Genomic DNA, 20,098 nt, shown 5'->3' with positions numbered 1-20,098 from the left:
TGCCAATGACTGAAGTCAAGATGTCTGTGCCTCCAGGGAAAGTTTACATCTTATATATTTTCTCAGAGTAAAATATTTGAGCAGAGCTAAGAAAAATACTTGCCCAAATCACTTGGTGCTTTGTTTAAAGAGATCTCAGTATTTTTCACTTAAATTTTAGCAAAATTTAGGGTTCTGATAGCCATGATACATCTTTTCATAGATGGCAACATAATATCCAGTCTACTAGTCTATAATATCTATAATATCTGTGATAATGCAGTCCACATAATGAACCAGTATCTGAGATGCTTAGCACAGGGGTAAATAGGAATTATGTACTCAAAGAAGAGTTTTCTATTGGAAGGGGTTTCACTTCTACTATTCACCTTTCAATGTCTATACTCCTGTGCTATTCTTACACAAATGAAAAAAAATTGAGAAAATATAGTTTGATTGAGAAATCTCTTGGATTTTCCATATGTGTACACAGATGCATTTGTTTGTCAGAATAATTCTCTATCGAATAGAATGAGATAAACGTTGCTAATATGTGTTTAAAGTTATGTCCAACGTAGAAATCTATACAATATAGGAAATTGATTCAGGGTCAATCCTCCCTCTAACAGGGAAGATGGTAGAAACCAGGAAAGTCAGAAGGAGATTGAGTTCATTCTTTGCAAGCAGAACATCATATCAAGAGTGCAATTTGTTTGTGATTGGGTTTTGCAAAGAGCAGGATAAATTAACTGTGTATCCTAGTCTCCTGAATGGAGAGGTTGAAATGTTGGTCTCTGTGGGCTGAGGAATGACTGAATAAAACCCATTTAAAAGGGTACATGGTTGGATCTTGGAAATGTGATCTGGAACCAGACTCAGGAAGATGAACCCTCTGGAAAGAAATTGGGCTTTGGTAGGTTTTTTCACACCACGGGTATTTTTCTTACTGTCTAATTTCATATGACAGTGCTCATTTAAGAAGACACACATTCATCTCAGAACTAAGTATGAAAGTAGGTAGAGACTTTATCCTAAAGGAGTGTGTGGTAGCAGTTACTTTTATGGCAAGATGTTGGTAAAATAGCCACCAAAGTGAGTACTTTGTCCTTTCCAAGAAGGAATACTTTTGGGTACAAATGTGTATTAAAGAGGCAAGCAGGGCACACAACAGCTGGGAAGGGGTTTACAGAGGTAAGCAGATTGAGAGAGAAAAATCTCAGGCACTTGTTCTTTTCTGAACTATTCCTGGGCCCGATTGCTTGAGAGTGGCAGTTAAATATAATTTAGGGATGGGCGAGATCTTGTTGAACCTTGGCCTTGGTCATTTGTTACCTAGGTGACTGAAAGCTAAGTTTACCTCTTGGATTCTGTTTTACTTTCTACTAATAGGAAATTAATATACTTATTCCCCAGAGCTGTGAGAATTAATTAAGGTAATATACATAAGGCCTTTATGCATATAATATACTACAACAGTTGGTGCTTACTACCATTATTACTTAATAATGGTTAATGTTTTTACCTTTTCATTATCGATGTTAGAAATACCAGGTCTCTCGTGCCCTGAATGAAACATTTTCAGATGAATCTAGACAAGAAGGATCCTGCCTTCTCTTCTCTCATCTATACATTTGTATTTTACTTACAAGACAATTTTTTTTTTGTTGGTGGTGGTAGGGCTTGAGTTCTGGGCCTGGGAGTTGTTTCTGAGCTCTTCCCCTCAAGGCCAGCTCTCTACTACTTGAGACACGGCATCACTTCTGGTTTTCTAGTGGTTAATTGGAGATAAGATTCTCATGGAGTTTCCTACCTAGTCTGGCTTTGAACCACAATCCTCAGATCTCGGCCTCTTGAGTAGCTAGGAATACAGGCGTGAGCCATTGGTGCCTGGCACATTATCTTATTTATTTATTTGTTTGTTTGTTTGTTTATTATGCCAGTCCTGGGACTTGAAATCCAGGCCTGGGCACTGCCTCTGAGCTTCTTTTGCTCAAGGCTAGCCCTCTACCACTTGAACGACAGCACCACTTCTAGCTTTTTCTGTTTATGTGGTAGTGTGGAATTGAACCCAGGGCTTTTTGAGTGCTAGACAAGCACTCTACCACTAAGCCACATTCCCAGCCTCACAATTATGTTTTATATAATAACAGTTTTACTCTTATTTATTTGTTGTTAAGTCATGTGTGTGGTCTAGTTTTTGGGTGCTTTCCTTATCTTCCCAAGTAGATATTAGGCTCTGTAAGAACAAAATGGTCTTCTTTTTCTTGGTAAGAAATATTGTGTTGTTAGACTGGCTGGTTTGGACCCACATGCTTCCTTAGGACACTTGTCAATATAAAACAGTATTCATAGTCAGACAAGGCAAGACCTGGTTATAGGAACAATTTAAAACTTTTTTGGAAGAAAATATTGCAGATCCCACACTGTACCTTGACGACTTTCAGAATGCCTTCGTTGGTTTGTGGATCTGTTTGAATATCAAACCAATTCCCATCATTACCAGAGAGAATTAAGTATTTTGCCATCCAATTATCAGTGCCTTCTTCATCAAGATCAATTGCCTGTAATCTTATCAATTCTGAGCTCAGACAATTCTCTTCGATGCTTGCTGAGTACTGAAATGACATACATCAGTTTTATAATCTCTAAATGAGTCATTGATAGGTATTAACTAATACATAGTTATCTTCTGAAATAAGATCAATAAATGGCATTGATTCCTGCATCATTAATTATTACATAACATATGTCCAATCAAAGACAAGAATTAAATGTTTATAAGATGATAAAACTGATTTCAATGTGTTCCATGTGAAATCAATATGCAGCTACACTTTGTTTCATGATTTTCCTTGCTTATTTGTAATTTCTTTCTCTTTCTTTCTTTCTTTTTTCTTTGATAAGAGATCAGATGTTTTTCTATAAAGGGCCAGATAATAACTACATTAGTAATGATATTCTGTGCTGAGAAATCTCCATCTTGGCTGCTTTTCTCTCTGCCATCATAGCAGAAAGTGGCCACAGACAATTGTGAAAAGGACAATCAGTATGATATATTTTTATTAAAGCAGGTGGCAAAGCACATTTACCTCACTATTTTGAATTTTATGTTTCTTTACATCTAAAGGTTAAAATGGAAGTTGACACTGTTTGAATTTCTGCTAGAAATGGTCCATCAATAACAAATACACCACTATGTTGGGTTATTCTCAGAATGAAATCAATAAAGTTCTAATTTCTATGCATAGACAATACATGGAGCACATCTTGTTTATACAGAGTAGGATTGTTTGAAATACTGAGTCAAAGATAAATATATAATGTTAGCTGCATTTTTACACAAAAGAAATTCTATGGCTTATATAGCCATGCTGAATCCATCTATGCATGTGACAGGCTTACAAACTAGCAGGAGAGAAAATTGGTTATTGGCACTTATAGAAAAAAGGTCCATTGTAACAATGAGATGGGCAAGACACTATGTTGAAAATGAACTTTACAACTTAGGGGGAGGGGAAGGGAGGAGTTGGGAAGGTGGGGAGGAAAAGGATGGTAGGAGAAAAACAAAGGAGGAGGTAACAATGCTTGACAGGAAATGTACTCATTACTTTACTCATGAAACTGTAAACCCTCTGTACAGTATCTTTACAATGAAAAATATAAAAAAATGGAAAAAAGATTGTCATGGGTGAAACAAATATAAAAGGGTCATAAGAACAACAACTTACTGAAGTTTTCTCTAAGATGGGAAAATTATCATTGACATCGAGAACTTTGATTCTGCAGTCACATTCGGCAGATAGCCCATCTGTGGCCCCATCCCGATCAGAACCTCTCACGAGAAGGTTGTACATGCTGTGTTGCTTCATAAAGAAGAACAAGAATGGTGAGAGTTAGGCCTGGCCCTAGATACAACCCAACCCACATCCCAATGCCCTTAGTTGTCTTTTATTTTACTGTTACATCAAGTCTATATCACTCTCTTTTAATTTTCATTAAAAATATTGCAATATTTTTCTTTTCCTTTACATTGGTATAAGGACACACATGGGTCATTTTATCTCTGTTTTCCCAAATTTTCACTCTTTCAATTGCTTATCATTCACTCCTGAAAGCTTTACCTCTCTGTCAAGGAAACTGGACAGCGTGCGAACTTCTCCAGTGTACCTGTTCACCATGAACATTGGTGCACCTGTAGGCTCCTGAGCAATGATCTTGTAGGCAATTTTAGAATTCAGGTGATTGTCTTCATCTGCATCTGTAGCACTCAGTTTTACTACCAGCGCATCTAGGAATGGAGGTGAGGAATAGTTGGGAATATATGATAATTAATTCATCGAATTAGACATGTCTATGCAAATTAAACATTTCTTTGGCCATGAAAGAATAGTGGAGATTCTTTTTTTTTTTTTTTTTTTTTGGGTCCAGTCGTGGGCCTGAACTCTGGGCCTGGGCACCCTCAGCTCTTTAGCTCAAGGCTAGCACTCTACCACTTGAGCCACAGTGCCACTTCTGGCTTTTTTTTTCTGCTTATGTGGTGCTGAGGAATCAAACCCAGGGCCTCATGCATGCAAGGCAAGCACTCTACCACTGAGCCACTTTCCCAGCCCAGTGGAGATTCTCTTGAATTCTTTGTTTGGGTAGTTTTTGGAAGGTATTACCACAATTTATAACCATAGCAATGATTAAAAAAATTAATGGTATTTTCCTTCTCACAAACTCTCTACTTTTTAATAAAATGTTTGTATTTTTTAAGTTAGAAGTTTTGAGTCTATGGAAAGATTCCGTTTACTATCATAAAGCTGGAGAAAGTGATTTTGTAAGATTTGTTTTTGACATGGTCTGGAAAAATTATTTTAACAAGCCTACTTAAGGAAGACAATAGGTTAGTTAACTTGACCTTGTAATTGTTTATTAGGCATTTGTGTTTTTTATTATCATTCAGTCAGAAAGCAGAGAACTACTACTTGCTGCATGGGTGAAAACAGCACTTTATCAAACAGTGCAAGCATGGAATTGAGACAAAGATTTGAGGCTGGATGTGTTGATCCATGGACACTCAGAAGACACAGATGGAAGGATTAGGGCTTTAGGTTAACCTCTAGAAAAGTTAGGAAGACTCTATCTCCAAAACAGTCTAGGTGTTGTGACACAGGCCTGCAGCACCAGCTACTTGAGAGGCTGAAGTAGGAGGATTGGGGTTGAAGGCTAGCCTGGACACAGGTAGTGAGATGCTTTGTCTGAAAAATGAACCCAAAAGAAAGAAAGAGGACAGTGAGAGAGAGAGAGAGGGGGAGAGAGAGAGAGAAAGAAGGAAGGAAGAAAAGAAAGAAGAGAAAGGAAGGAAGGAAGGAAGGAAAGAAAGAAGGTAGGAAGGAAGGAAGGAACGAATGAATGAATGAAGGGAAGGAATTAAGGAAGGAAGGGAAAGAAAGAAAAAAGAAAAAGAAAGAAGGAAAGAAAGAAAGCAGAAAGAAAGAAAGGAAAAAAGAAAGAAAGAAAGAAAGAAAGGAAGGAAGGAAGGAAGGAAGGAAGGAAGAAAGAAAGGAAGGAAGGAAGAAAGAAAGAAAGGAAGGAAGGAAGGAAGGGAGGGATGGAAAGAGAAAAAGAGAAAGAAAGGAAAGAAAGAAGGAAGGAAGGAAGGAAGGAAGGAAGGAAAGAAAGAAGGAAGGAAGGAAGGAAGGAAGGAAGGAAGGAAGGAAGGAAGGAAGGAAGGAAGGAAGGAAGGAAGGAAGGAAGGAAAAGAAAGGGATTTGAGGCTTGGTTCAAATGGTAGAGAACCTGCCTAGCAAACATGAGTCTCTGCATTTTATCCCTAACACACACACACACACACACACACACACACACACACACACACACACTAATTATGAAGAGTTTCTTAATTATTCACAGACACAAAGATGGAACCTGGTCAATTCTCACGGGACAGATTTTTCCAGAGTCGGCAGGCCGCATGTGTTCTTTTATTTCTCCAATTGGGAATAGAACTTCTTCAACAGAAAGAGCCAGAGTTCAAGAACTTCATAGCTTATGAAAGACTTTCCTGATTTGGACCATTTCTTCTAGAATTGTACTCAGTGGATGAAGGAAGCTTTAGCAAAGTGCTAATCAGCACTGAGTGTTCTTGGTTGTGTGTATTACCTTCTTTTCCTTCATAGATTGGCCAAATGAAAAAGCATGCTAGAAAAGAAGCCAAGTTGCTGTCTGTTTTGCTTCTCTTAGACAAAATCTTTTCTCTGGCCTTGCTATGTCCTCCCATCCTCTAGGTTAAAGAACATGCTTTGTAGATCTGCCTTTCTTCTGAAGTTTTTGTTCTAATTTTTCCCTACAAATGTATTTAGAAGCATTTTGGCAGACACAGAGTTGAATGGGAGCAGGAGGACTGGAGGAGAAAAGGGTAGAAGGCAGAAAGGAAAGGGGAAAGTAGCAACCTCAAAAAAACCAAAGCATAGGAAGGAAAGAATACTCAGAAGAATGAACAAAAAGGAGTAAGCACTAGACTTGGAAATGAATGAAGCAAGCTAGAACTAAATAAAGAAGGGGAAGGCATGATGTCACTTGCTTCCCTGTGAGATGATGGCTCTCAGTGACTGGTCTGATTTGGGACAATCCCACAGACACCACTCTAACTCAGCCTAGTTGGGCTCAGCCATGAATTTTGACAAACAGGCCCAAAGAAAGCCTGTTTTTAACAATCACCCATATAGTGCTGGGAAGTTCCATTCTACTTACTGGCCTCGCTGTTCTCTTCAATGTTGGCTGTGTACACGTTTTGTGTAAACACTGGGGGGTTGTCGTTCACATCCATAACTTTGACTCTGAGCTCAAGAGGGCTCTCTAAATCTTCACCCCGTGCATTCAGAGCCCGACAATAGATCTGTGGAAAATCAGAAGGAAACTTGTCTTTCTCCATCAAAGGAAATTAATAACCATGTTTAAAGATGCATAAGGAAAGATGCTAGAAACAATATTTTTCAGTGAATTCAGACTATGTTATTTTTCTCATCCCTTCAGCCCATTTGTTTCAATCTATTATGTTTTATAAAATGTAAACCAGAGCTGGGCGCTGGTGGCTCACGCTTGTAATCCTGGCCATTCAGGAGACTGAGATCTGAGGATCACAATAGGAAGCCAGACTGGGCAGGAAAGTCCATGGGACTCTTATCTCCAATTAACCACCAGAAACTTGGAAGTGGTGCTGTGACTCAAAGTGGTTGTGTGCTAGCCTTGAGCAAAAGAATTCAGGGACAGTGCCCAGGCCCTGACTTCAAGCTCCATGACAGACATTTAAAAAAAATAAAAGATAAGCCATATTCTTTATACAATCTTTTGTACATTTGAATGGGTTTCCTCATGACATTTTGATACATGCAACTAATATACTGTGAGATGACTTTTTAAAAAGAAATGTCACAAGAATAAATCAAATCACACTGCTGTGACTTACCAGGAAAAGTGGAGTTATCTCTCTGTCTACCACTGAAGTGATATTAATTTCCCCCGTCCGAGGATTAATGGTGAACACTCCATAAGGTGGTCGATCAATTCCTGCTCCAGAGATTCTGTATGTAATCTTCTGACTCACTTCACAGTCTGAGCGAATCTATAAGCAAAGTGGCTAGGATTGTGATCGAGTTTAGAGAAGAACATGATCCTGAGAGTTCAGCAGAATGAAAAGGGCCTGGGAACTACAACAGATAGGCTGTGATTTAAAATACATCCTGACTTAGTCCTCTGTGACCTTTTACGCATTGACCTCCAAGCATTAGTGTATGGTGGGAAGGATTTTAGTGAAGAGGTTTGGTGTGGGATTTTGTGGGGAAGGACATATACAACTCCAATCAATATGTGTCTGTCAATGCACATGCATAATTGTGGGAAGGATTTTAGTGAAGAAGTTTGGTGTGGGATTTTGTGGGGAAGGACATATACAACTCCAATCAATATGTGTCTGTCAATGCACATGCATAATTGTTTTAGGTGTGTTATTGTTAACCAAAATATGATTTGATTCTCTGATTTTGTTTGCCAATGGAGTCAGACAGAAGAAATAAGTATCATTAGTGTCTTTAATAATTTGTGTTCCCAGCTGGATGCCAGTGAGTCATGACTGTAATCCTAGCTACTTAGGAGGCTGAGATCTGAGGATCCCAGTTTGAAGCTAGCCTGGGCAGAAAAGCATGTGAAACTCTTATCTCCAATTAACCAGTAGAAAGCCAGAAGTGGTGCTGTGGCTCAAACTGGTAGAGTACTAGCCTTGAATGAAAAAGCTCAGGGACAGCGCCCTGGCCTTGAGTTCAAGCCCCATGAATGACAAAGAAGAAAAAAATGAAATTAAAAAAGAATTGCGTTCTATTTAGACTTAAGTTTGAGACATCATCAAATGGTAGCTTAATAAAAAAAAAGAAAAAGATGGAGTGTACAGAGGTGACAAAGATTTTATAAATTCAAATGTACTTTATCATTCCTCTGTTACATAGATTTTATAGCCAATATTCTGTAATATGGATTTTGCTTTAGATGTTTAATAGTTATTGCTTATAAATTTAAATTGCTATAGTTTGAAATATTACCTGTACATTGAAGATGACAACATGTGATAAAATATTAAAATTTGTTACCCAAACTTTGAAATCCAAGTCAGCTGGAGAGACAGATTTGGTAAGCTCATCTGTGATTCAAAGAATGTTCTTTGGAACCCCCAAAATGGGAATAAAAAATGGATATGTGTTATAAGTAGGAAAAGAGAATGCTTTAAGTTAAATGGAAATAACAACTTAAAAATCTTCCCCCAAATCTGAAGATCATTTGCCTACCGATTTCAATGATGCCCCAAAGCAAAGATGCTCAGAAAGAGCCAGGGAGACCCTAGCCCCCAGGAACTGATCACACTTCCCTTTAACACTTTTTCTGCTAGCTATCACTTTATAAGAATACCCAAGTTTCTGCATGTAGATATCTAGTGAGAACTGTGCACATCAGCTTTAACTTTCTTGAATTAATTAAATGCAACAACCCCTTGTTTGTTTTTTCAGGATTAGTGTTCAGGCTATCAAATACCTGATCACATATATAGGCCCCAATATAGTCCACTAGTGCTGGAGATCTAAATCTTTCTTCTGGAATCCCTTGCTAAAGACCCTCTGCTGTCTAACAGTCTCTAGCATATGATACTAAAAATGTCTCTGTAGTACAAGCAAATAATTGCAAGCCATTCTCTAAATCACTACAAGCTGCAGAGGCTGCAAGTCCCAGAATTAGTCTGTGTTTTCCTGACTGCCAGGCACCTGCTATCAGCTCAGATTCCTTGTTTGTGTTGTTTTTCTCACTTACTCGGGCAATTGGATTCCTCTTGGAATTGTCTTCTCCTTCCCGACAGGCCGCAGCAAACTTGATCCACTCCCGCTTCTGCCTCCTGACTGTTTGCCACTTCGTAGTGCCATTTTCAATGTCTAATTCTTTCACCTTAAACAAAAATGGTTCATATTTGTCATGGTGCTAAAACACTTATACATAGCATGGACATTTGCTTAACATTGAAAGGTGACTCCAGAGGAAATAATGGCATTAAGTTGGATGAACACAGGAAATTTTAACTAACTTACAACTGCATACACATAACTCGGGTAACACACTGCTATTTCTTTAGAATCATCTCATTTCTAAAGAGATTCTGAAGAGACCAGTTCTATTAGTTATATGCTACATTGCACAATATACTGCAGTTTTCTTTATTTCATCTATCTTCCCTAGATAGAGGCCTCGCCTCTCCTACCCTTCCTTGTACTTTGATACAATATTACTGTTACCAGAAGTAAAATTACCACTACTCTGTGTGAGTCACATACAAAATGGAAGTTGTGATCACCTACAAGAAGGAAGGATTTTTTTTCTGCTTCTGATGACAAAGACATAACCATGGCTAAGCATCTAAGTACATCATTTCAAAATTAGAGAATATTATTAACCAGCTTGACAGCACTGCCTATAATCTTATGAATAATTCTATGGCTTTCCAGTGTTATATATTTGTATCTCTACTTGCTATATTTGTTCCTTTGTGGTTTTATGTTGCTGTTGTTGGTAGGTGCTTATAAATTTTATACTACTGAGAATTTAGAAATGCTACTATAGGCACAAACATATTTATATACAAGGAAACACAAATTTGTATATTCAGTTTTGGAAGTCTCAATGCCCTTTTTGGAGCATAGGTGATTGTAAGTTTATTTAACCCAAGGTTTAATTTAATTGCTACATGTGAGAAGCAGAAACTTTATGTGAATGTTGCTTGTTTTTTCAAGAACCAATGTATTTCTGCTCTCCAGTGTTTAATACATCTTCTTGAAATGTACTGATATTTTGTGAAGGAATATTATAACTTTTTTCCATTGAATTAAGATAATTATGATAGAAATTTACCTACCACAGTAAGATTAAGCACCACCAGAGCTGAAGAAAATTAGCTTTATTTTCTAAGTCCTAGTGTAAAAGAAACAAGATTCTTTGTTGGATTATTAAACTGCAATTGCATTTTTTTGTAGGTATGTGTTAGTCCTGGGGCTTGAACTCAGGATCTAAGTGCTGTCCTTGAGCTTTTGTATTCAATGCTAGCTCTCTACCACATGAGCTACAGCTTTACTTCTTACTTTTTTGGTGCTTAATTGGAGATAAAAGTCTCACAGTCTTTCCTTCCCTAAGCTGGTTTCAAACTTGATCTTCATATCTCAGCCTCCTGAGTAGCTAGGGTTATAGATATTAGCCACCAGGTCTTGGATACATATTTTTTATTTGTATGCTTTCCTAATTTATAGACTATATTTTTTGTTACTATCTAAAAATCCTCTACCATTCTAAACTGTTTCTTTGCTTCCTTTGCTTTGCTATAGTTTGAGAGACATGTAAAAAAGCTACAAATATAGTTTGATTATATACTTAATAAGATTCTTAAAGAACAGAAACCTGGGAGTATAGGTTTTTCATCATTTTATATCATTTTGACTAAGATTCTTTCTTTTGAGTTTTATATGGATAATTATTTATCTGGATAATTTTAAATATTCTTATTGTTGATGTACTATAAAACCAATTTTGAGGAGAGAAAAATAGCTTGTTTATACATTACCTCAACAATAAATTCACTGTTTACTTCCATCACCACCTGTTACAGAAGAAACAATATTAGAACATATTTCTAAAATTTAAGAAAGCAGTGTTATAAAAACTTTAGTGATAGATAAAATTTTATTAATTCATTTTAAAATATACATATATGGAATATTGTAAAATAATCATGAATAATCAAAAACAAGACAGTTTTTTTGCCTTTAAAATCTTTTGTATTCTTATAGAACAAATACACACACAGTGGCAATAAAAGAATTAGACTTGACAGTGAAAAGGAATATTTCTTCCTTTGGAATAGAAAGTTAATTCTGGAAATCTGTCCTATTTATAGATTTAATATACATGATCTTGATTAGGTGGTACCCCAAAATAATAAGTATTAAAGCAAAAAAATCAAAATAAAAAGTCTTGCATACACATTTGCACAATTCAGCTAATAGTCCCGAGTTACTAAAATAAATCAGCATTTGTTATATTCAGGATAATGAGCATGAAGCAAGATCAAGGTTTAGTGAGTAGTATTGATGGGTATAACATTTGTGTTATACCCAAATGTAATGTAGCCTACTACATTAGGTTTTGAGTGATGGATCCTCAGAATTACTATATGCATGGTTTGGGCAAATTTGAGTAATTTTTTTATTGTGAAAATACTGTACAGAGGGGTTACAATTACATGGGCAAGATAGTGAGTACATTTTTTTTATCCAGCATTGTAGCCTCCTCCTTTGTTTACCCTTCCCATCCCTTCCCATCCTCCCTCCCCCCCCCCCACCCAATTCTCCTCCCCCCCAAGTTGTAAAGTTCGTTTTCGACATGACAACTTATACTTCTCATTGTTGCAACAGGTCCACTTGTATCCTTATTTAAACGACTTGTTTTTCCCCTTCCCCTCCATAATGCCAAACTCTGCTCTTATTACTAGTTTGCCAAATTATTATGATTTCATTTGAATTTTGGGATCCTGTAATTATACCCATGACCCTGAATAAATATTGATGCTTGTGTTGACTACTAATATGATCTGGCACAGGTCTTCAAAAACTTTTGCTCATGAAAACGTATGTGTATATGAGTATGTAGCATATTATACAATGCACACATATATAAATTATACCATATATAAATACAAGTATATATGTAATGGAATTACTGTGGTTTGAACTGAGGATCTTCAGTTGCCAGACAGGCTCTCTACCACCTGAGCCAGGCTTCTAGCCATTTTTGCCTTAGTTGTTTTTTGAATAGGATCTCACATTTATGCCTGGGCATCCTAGATCACAGTCCTCTTATTTATACCTTCTGAGTAGCTGAGATAACAGATACTCATCATTTTATCCTGTTCCAAAACCTGAAAAAATTTTGAGAACTAAAAGGCGTGCTTTCTCAAATCTTTCTATAGTGACTGACAGTTAATGTTTTTGATCATAAAATCAAAAGTTTGCAAAGGATATTATTGAAAATATATTATAGATATTGCTATTTTAAAGTAAAACCATTACATCACTTTTGAATGCCAACCAAATTCCACTAATGACATGTTGCCTTTAAATACATGTAAAATTTGTGCTTACTTAGTTCAACATATTAATGTTTATATTGCTTTAAGAGGCACAATTTGCCTTTGGGGGAGTTACATTTTCAAAAAGTTAATAGCAGAGAAACATACCCAGTAGGTCACACAATGGTTTACTTCAGTGGTAGTCTCTTACCAAATATTCATTGATAATAGTGGTATACTGTGTATATATGTTAGGTAGGTGATGTATATAAACTATAAACACATATATCATATGTAAATATATTATAAAAATGTTAACTATAGTATATTTATTATTATATCATATTATAAATATCTAAATTATATATAATAAAAATTTAAAGTATGAACACAGAATGAGAACAGGAAGTTTTGAGATGTAATTGGAGGGAAAATTCGCACATTCCTCTTCCATAGACTTGTGAAATAGCTGAGAGGGAGGTGTCAGAAGTTATACCAGAACTTCTCTTGGGAGGTGAGCAACAAGAGAGATTAGGAATTTGACAGTGCAACACTGAATCTCCTCCTCTTCTTCTATGTGTAATTTTATTAGATGTAAAGATCAAATACCTCATTTAATCAAAGACATTTTTTTCAATTTTATATAATATGCTGTTTTATAATAAATATGACATATGGAGTTAGGTTTTTGTTGTTATAAATGAAGATTATTCTGAAAGGTATAAGGAAGAATTCAGACAGAATCTCAATTAAAAATATTGATATTAGAGATTTGATCTTTTTTTCAGACATTTCTTTTACAAATATGTTCTCATGTAATTTGTATTTTTTGACCAAAAGAAACTAAACATTGAAGACATTAAAATGTTCTTTAATTCTGTAAAAAAAAAAAAACTAAACATAATTTTATAAATTGTCTCTTGAACTCAGTGATTACTGTGGTGAATTTCCATGTCCATGAATTTACCCAGACATATATTTTAGTGAGTGCATTTTATATATTTGTGTGTGTGTGTTTGTGTGTGTGTGAGAGAGAGAGAGGGAGAGAGAAGAGAGGGAAGAGGGGGAGGGGAAGAAGACAGAGAGAGGGAGAGAGAGAGAGAAAGAGAGAGAGAGCGAGAGAGCGAGAAAGTCCTGGGCTTAAACTCAGGGCTTAGGCACTGTTGCTGAGCTTTTTTCTTATTGCCAGCCCTCTACCACTTGAGCCACAACTCCTCTTTTGATGATTAATTGGAGGTAAATGTCTCACAGACTTTCTTGCTTGAGGTTGGCTTCAAACTGTGATCCTCAAATCTCGTCCTCCTGAGTGACTAGTGTGAGCTAGGTGTGAGCCACTGGTGCTGGGCTAGTAGCTGGTATTTATTTTGTTTTTAGATTTCTGGCCCTGGGGCATTCAGATATCAGAACTGACACATTTTGTAGTTAGTGCTGTAGACTACACACCAACATGCATTCCAGGGGGAGGGTAGACGGAAGGCCTGCCTTGGATTGCCAGGTTGGTGAGCTTAGCATGGGAGACTATTATTAGCAACTAGAACCTCCCTGTCCCCACCTGCAGCTTCACATGGTATCTCTTTTCACCTCCTTCTCCATTTCCCCTCTCTCTCCTCTCTGTGATATTTTTTTCTCCCTTGTTCCTTTTTTCCTGACATTTGTCTCAGGACCTCAGTGTCTGTCATTCAGTTGCTTCCTCCACCCACTGGAAGCAGAGCTGCAGAACCTCACAGCTATAATCATCCTAATAGCCTCCTTTTACCTTGAAAGTAGTGAGAGTGAGTCTTAGCTGGGTTCTGCTCATCATTTGTGTGGAGAGTGACAGATAGTTTTCCCTCTGTAGTGGAAGACACTCTCACCAACCCCCTCCCCCCCCCCACCCGCCTCGCCCCCGCGAAGGCTTGCCTACAAACAAGCCTGGAAGGGTCACAGGCAGTATTAAAACAGAGCCGAGAATGGCCAAAAGCTACGGTTCTACTAGCTCTTTAATTCATTCAACATCCAAAGTGTTTTTTTAAATCGCCTGTTGCTGTTAGTATTTTGCCTAATTATTATGATTTTGTTTGAAATTTGGGGTTGTGTAAGTGTGCCCATGACCCTGAGAAATATTGATTCTTGTGTTATTTCTAATACTATCTTGTGGAGGTCTTCAAAAACGTGTGCTCATGAAAACTTATGTGTATATGTATATGTAGTGTAGGTTATACAATGCATACATCTAAAAGTTATGACATAGATAAAGTACGTATGTAAAGGAATTACTGTTCTTTAAACTCAGGACCTTCCACTTGCCAGGCAGGCTCTCTATCACTTGAGCCAGGCTCCAACCCCTTTTTGCCTCAATAGGCTCTCACAGTTATGCCTGGGCATCCTAGATCACAGTCCTCTTATTTACACCTTCTGAGTAGCTGAGATGACTGATGCTCATCATTCTGTCCAGTTGTAAAACCTGAGAAAGTTTTGAGAGCTAAAATGTATGCTCTCTCAAATCTTTCTCTAGTGATTGACAGCTAACACTTTTGATCATAAAATCAAAGGTTTGCAAGGAATGTTATTGAAATATATTATAAATGTTGCTACTTTAAAGTAAAACCATGATATCACTTTTGAATGTAGGTAATGGCTTTAACTGACATTGTCACTTGATGCCTATTGTCATCCATTAGAAAAAATAGATGACCAAGTTTTCCAGGAGTTAAGATTTATTTTGCTTATCTTTCTTTTTGGATGCCTGTATCTTGATTCCACTGGTTAACCAATGGATTTAATTAGCTCTACAACTGTAATGGAGTAAGCAACATGAAAATATGGGAATTCCATGTAAAAATAATTAAGCATAGAGAGTAAAATTTGATCAGGAATGTATAGTGACATAATGTCGAAAAAAAGAAGTTTACAACGTTGGATGGGGGAGGGGATGGAGTGCAGGGATGGGAAGGGAAACAAAGGAGGAGCCAACAATGCTTGATAAGAAATGTACTCATTACCTTGCTCATGTGATTGTAACCCCTCTGTAAGGTATTTTCACACTGAAAAAACTTATTAATAAAAAATTAATTTATGAATAAATATCACTTATTAGTAGAATTAAACAAGTTTTAGCATCAATTTTACTTTTGTTTCATCTTTCAATTTAAATGTGATACAGAGAGAACTTGTTCATATTGATAGGCTGATATTGGAGAGACTTTTTTTAGTCATCATTAAATTCTTTAAAGTTATTCTAAATTGTATAACCTAAGTCTACAAAGCAATCTATATTTAAAAATGAATGCTAAATAATCGATTCACTAAAAACTCTTTTGCATCCTATTTTGGTTTTGTCGCAAAAAAAGCATTGAAAACCACAGGATTTGCTAGAAGAAAGCTTTGGAGTCCATATTTGGCCCAATACAGACTTCAGATATGGAGTTATCGTTTAGTTTAATAACTTTTCTCCTTTGTAGTGAAACAGTAATAATTTCTGTGGATGAGAGATGTGAGGGTTTTTCCCCCAAAGATTTCTTCATTGATAGTAACTAATTACATAAATTTCACAGTAGTTATATTTAGCTAGTGGTGTAATTATATTTAGCTAAAGTCACAAACACATTTTGACCTTCACAATGATAAGTATTATCATTGTAATCTACAAAGTTTATGAACAAAGAAAAATACAAAAGCCTCAAGTTTTACATGAATAAAAGTTTAACTCTACAACCTTAACAATAAAAACTACTTTTTTGTTTTCTAAAGGGAAATTTGGAGAGGAGATAAGTAGGTTGATACATAAGATGCAGAGGCATGCTGACAGATTGAAGGAAAATGTATTCATATGTGTATATGTAGATTACTTAGTAATATACATAGATACATGTGTACTATATACACATGTAAATAATCACATGAACATATGTATATCTGTGTATGTAAAAAAATTCTTTAAAACTATGTGTATTTCTTTACTTTTTGTGTGTATGTGCCATTCCTGGGGCTTGAACTCAGGGCCTGAGTGCTGTCTCTGAGCTCTTTTGTTCAAGGATAGCACTCTATCACCTGAGCCACAGTTCCATTTCTGGGTTTTGGTTGGTTAATTGGAGATAAGAATCTTATAAACTTTCCTGCCTGGGCTGGCTTTAAACAGGGATCCTTAGCCTTTGAAGTGCTCGTGTGCATTTCAAGAAAACTTGTATCCCAATTAAAGACTTAGAGTGATAGAAATTAAGTTGGTATCATGTTTGCACATTTAAAATTGAATGAATTGCATTCCACAGTGGATGTTTAGCTTTATTTTATGTTGGGCTTCATAAACAGTTATGTGCTTTAGAAACAAGTTCCTTGGACTTGTAAATAGAACTGAAAATGAGACTTGGTTTTGTCCTATACCAACAGAATGACTTTGGACCACCCCTTCCCCTTTTTCCAACCCTTTCCTCCCCCTCCCCCAAGTTTCAGTATCTCCTAGGAATAGAGTTACAATGTCAATGCCATTGACCCGGCAAGTGTTTGATACATCTGTAAAGAGGAAGTAAGAATGGACAAAATTTACTTCTGTCTTAGAGGATGAGCTCTTAGCACCTGACATCTAAAAGTACTAATTAAATAATTTTTAAATTTAATTTAAATTAAAAATAGCCATATACATGAGATTTGTCTTTAACTCAAAGAGGTAAGGAAGGTGTTTTCAGTTTGTCTTACATTGCCCTTGTCCTCTCTACAAAGCTCAGCCTAACTCAACAGTCCATTCTAACCCTAAGAATCCTTGACTACAACCTCCCTCACAGACCTTTGCTCTTTCTATTTTTTCCCCTTAGACAAAGGCAGTTGCAATACTAGGTCCTAGGATATGGTTTTCAATTAGCAGGATTTATGTTGTGCCTGATAGAGACTTTGTGATATACTTCTGCTAGTCTTTGTCCCCCAAAACTGGCTTTATTGATGAGTACCAAGTTGTCCAAGTCTGGTCACTTTACATGCTGTTCCCTGAAAGAACTCAGCTGATTACCCTGGGCCCTTCTGGAATCAGGGCCAGCTCACTTTCCTGGGAGCACCTGTGAATGGGTGTTTTGGAAGAAACATGAAATGATAACATCTTCCCAAACTTTACCAAATGGCATTAGCTACATAAATCACACTGTGAAGAGCAATTCCTTGCCTGTAAAAGTCACCTTTTCAGAATACATGTGGGCCAGACCTTATCCTCTCACGTGGGTTGGCATATGGCCATGGCTAAAAGACACCCACGCCAAATGGAGCAGATTGAACCAGCTGCCACAATGGTAGCATACTAGAAAAAGGAGATGGAGGTACATACTGCTGGGGGGGGCAAAATAACCTGGAAAAATGTGTGCTTCCATAAATGTATTCCAGTTTCTGTGGGCCTTGGTGAGAGAGCTTTTGTTTTCTCTTTTCTTAAAGTGCCCTTATAATAAATTGCATTAATTTTAAGCAATGTGAAAGTGCCTAAGAAAATGAATAGTTGTGTTGGTAGCTTTAGTATGGACTTGTTTGTGATCATGTGAGTAAATGCCCAAAAGTGTGATTGCTGATAGCTAAGATATGGAACCAACCCAGATGCCCCTCAGTAGATGAATGGATCAAGAAAATGTGGTATATATACACAATGGAATTCTATGCCTCCATCAGAAAGAACGACACTGCCCCATTTGTTAGGAAATGGAAAGACTTGGAGAAAATTATATTAAGTGAAGTAAGCCAGGCCCAAAGAAACATAGGTCCCATGGTTTCCCTTATTGGCAATAAGTAGTATATGTCTGAGACAAGCAGAAACGGTCAGATAAGTTGATGCTAGGAGAAATGAACCTCAAGATAAGGATTCAAATGGTTTTTCTTTCTTGTTATTGTTTCTAACATATTTATAAGATGATTTCTTTGTTGCTTTGTATGTCCATCTCCCACAGTATAACCCCTGTTTTCACTGTATTTGATATTAGTATACTTTGAGGAAGGGAAGGAAAAAACAAATTGTTTAAATAGGAATACAGGTGGACCCATTGCAACAATGAGATGTACAAGACTTCATGTCGAAAAATGAACTTTACAACTTTGGTGGGGGAGAGAGGGGGTGTGGGCGTGGCGGGGGGATGGGATGGGATGGGATGGGATGGGATGGGAAGGGGAAACAAAGGAGGAGGCAACGATGCTTGATAAGAAATGTACTCATTACCTTGCTCGTGTAATTGTAACCCCTCTGTATGGTATTTTCACAATAAAAAGAAAAGAAAATGAATACTTGCATCCATGCTAATTTATGAAAATGTGCTGAAGAGTAAACTGTAGCTTCTGACTAGGATAGGCTATATATTGAAAGAGGAAAAAGAAGCAAGTAAAATGCATTAGGCTTAGTGGAAAAAAGCATGTTGTATGTCAAGTGCAAACCTGAAGGGTGAAGGGAATATATTATGGTACAGTTGGATGAGTTTTTGTCTTGTTTTGTGAAATGGTGATGCTGTATTCACTTTTGAGGATTTTTTATAACATGTTGAAGTAACTTCCATAATGTAGAAGTTTTTGTAACTGTCAGGTGTAGGATAGCAATATTAATATAGACCTTATCCCAGAAAAATCAATGAGTCTTTGTCTCAGTTAAAACACTCGAGCTTAATTTGAAACCCAAAAACCTAATGAAACTTGAATCTCCCACAGATATGGGAAGTACAGTGAAGCTACTTGGTAAGAAACAGAAGTTAGAAACTGAACCCATTCATGAAAGCGGTTTCATTCACAAAATAGGTGACAGGTCAAGTTTTCTACATGCAAAGTAAGTTCTGAATGGTGGTGGTGGGTGCAAGTCCAAGGAAAATAATAGAATGTTATCTATATCACCATTAACTTTTAGAAAATTGCAAACTTTTTCGGAGGCTTGTTTTCTCTTTTAACACTTGGTTGCAGAGAATCTGATGATTTTATCTAAGATACATGGAATCTGAGTCATTACTGGGGCTCTTGCAATGTGAGAATACATATTATTCTCTTACATGCTGAGAGTATTTAAAGTATTGCCCCTGCGTAAGGCTACTTTTCATCTCTGTGACTTACCTTTTTTGGAAGTCAGTTTTGAAGGACCTAGGACCACCTTGTTAATAAGCAGTTCTCTTCTGAATAATGCTTATAAATTATTGAATAAATTGGTTGCCATCCTCTTGGGGATACAGTAAAGATGCCAGGTTCAAGCCTAATTATACCACTTTTGTTTATAATTGAAGGTACATCAAGTAATGGCATTTTGGTTTGTAAGCCATGTAATTTTCTGCATAGAAAGGAAGGGCAAACATTTCTCATGCCAACATTATCTAAGGGCTGTGCGTTAGTCACTTCTGTCACACACCCTGTCATCAGGCCTGGCCTCCATGAATGCGGATTTCCAATATGGATCCCACTTGGGAAATGGATGGTAACATCATCAGAGTTCAATCAATGTTCTCATGGCTCTGTGAAGAAGCCTCCCTCTTCCCCCATACAGAGCACTGGAAGGAGTCATCAGACTAGGTATTG

At 36.9% G+C, this 20,098-nt stretch overlaps 1 protein-coding gene across 1 annotated transcript in view; it reads right to left on the bottom strand.

Moving 5' to 3' along the window:
• Positions 1 to 19,955, bottom strand: part of Dsg4 (desmoglein 4) — a 37,415-nt gene extending 17,460 nt beyond the window's left edge. Inside the window, 8 exon segments of the mRNA XM_042674997.1 lie at positions 2,409 to 2,594; positions 3,708 to 3,842; positions 4,101 to 4,267; positions 6,715 to 6,859; positions 7,430 to 7,585; positions 9,316 to 9,447; positions 11,108 to 11,176; positions 19,932 to 19,955. Coding sequence (XP_042530931.1) covers positions 2,409 to 2,594; positions 3,708 to 3,842; positions 4,101 to 4,267; positions 6,715 to 6,859; positions 7,430 to 7,585; positions 9,316 to 9,447; positions 11,108 to 11,176; positions 19,932 to 19,955 — 1,014 coding nt within the window.
• Between the last annotated feature and the right edge of the window lie 143 nt (positions 19,956 to 20,098).

This window comes from Dipodomys spectabilis, unplaced genomic scaffold (assembly GCF_019054845.1).
Source record: "Dipodomys spectabilis isolate Male_0828 unplaced genomic scaffold, ASM1905484v1 ptg000024l, whole genome shotgun sequence".
Classification (NCBI taxonomy): domain Eukaryota; kingdom Metazoa; phylum Chordata; class Mammalia; order Rodentia; family Heteromyidae; genus Dipodomys; species Dipodomys spectabilis.
This window is presented reverse-complemented; position numbering and strand designations above follow the sequence as displayed.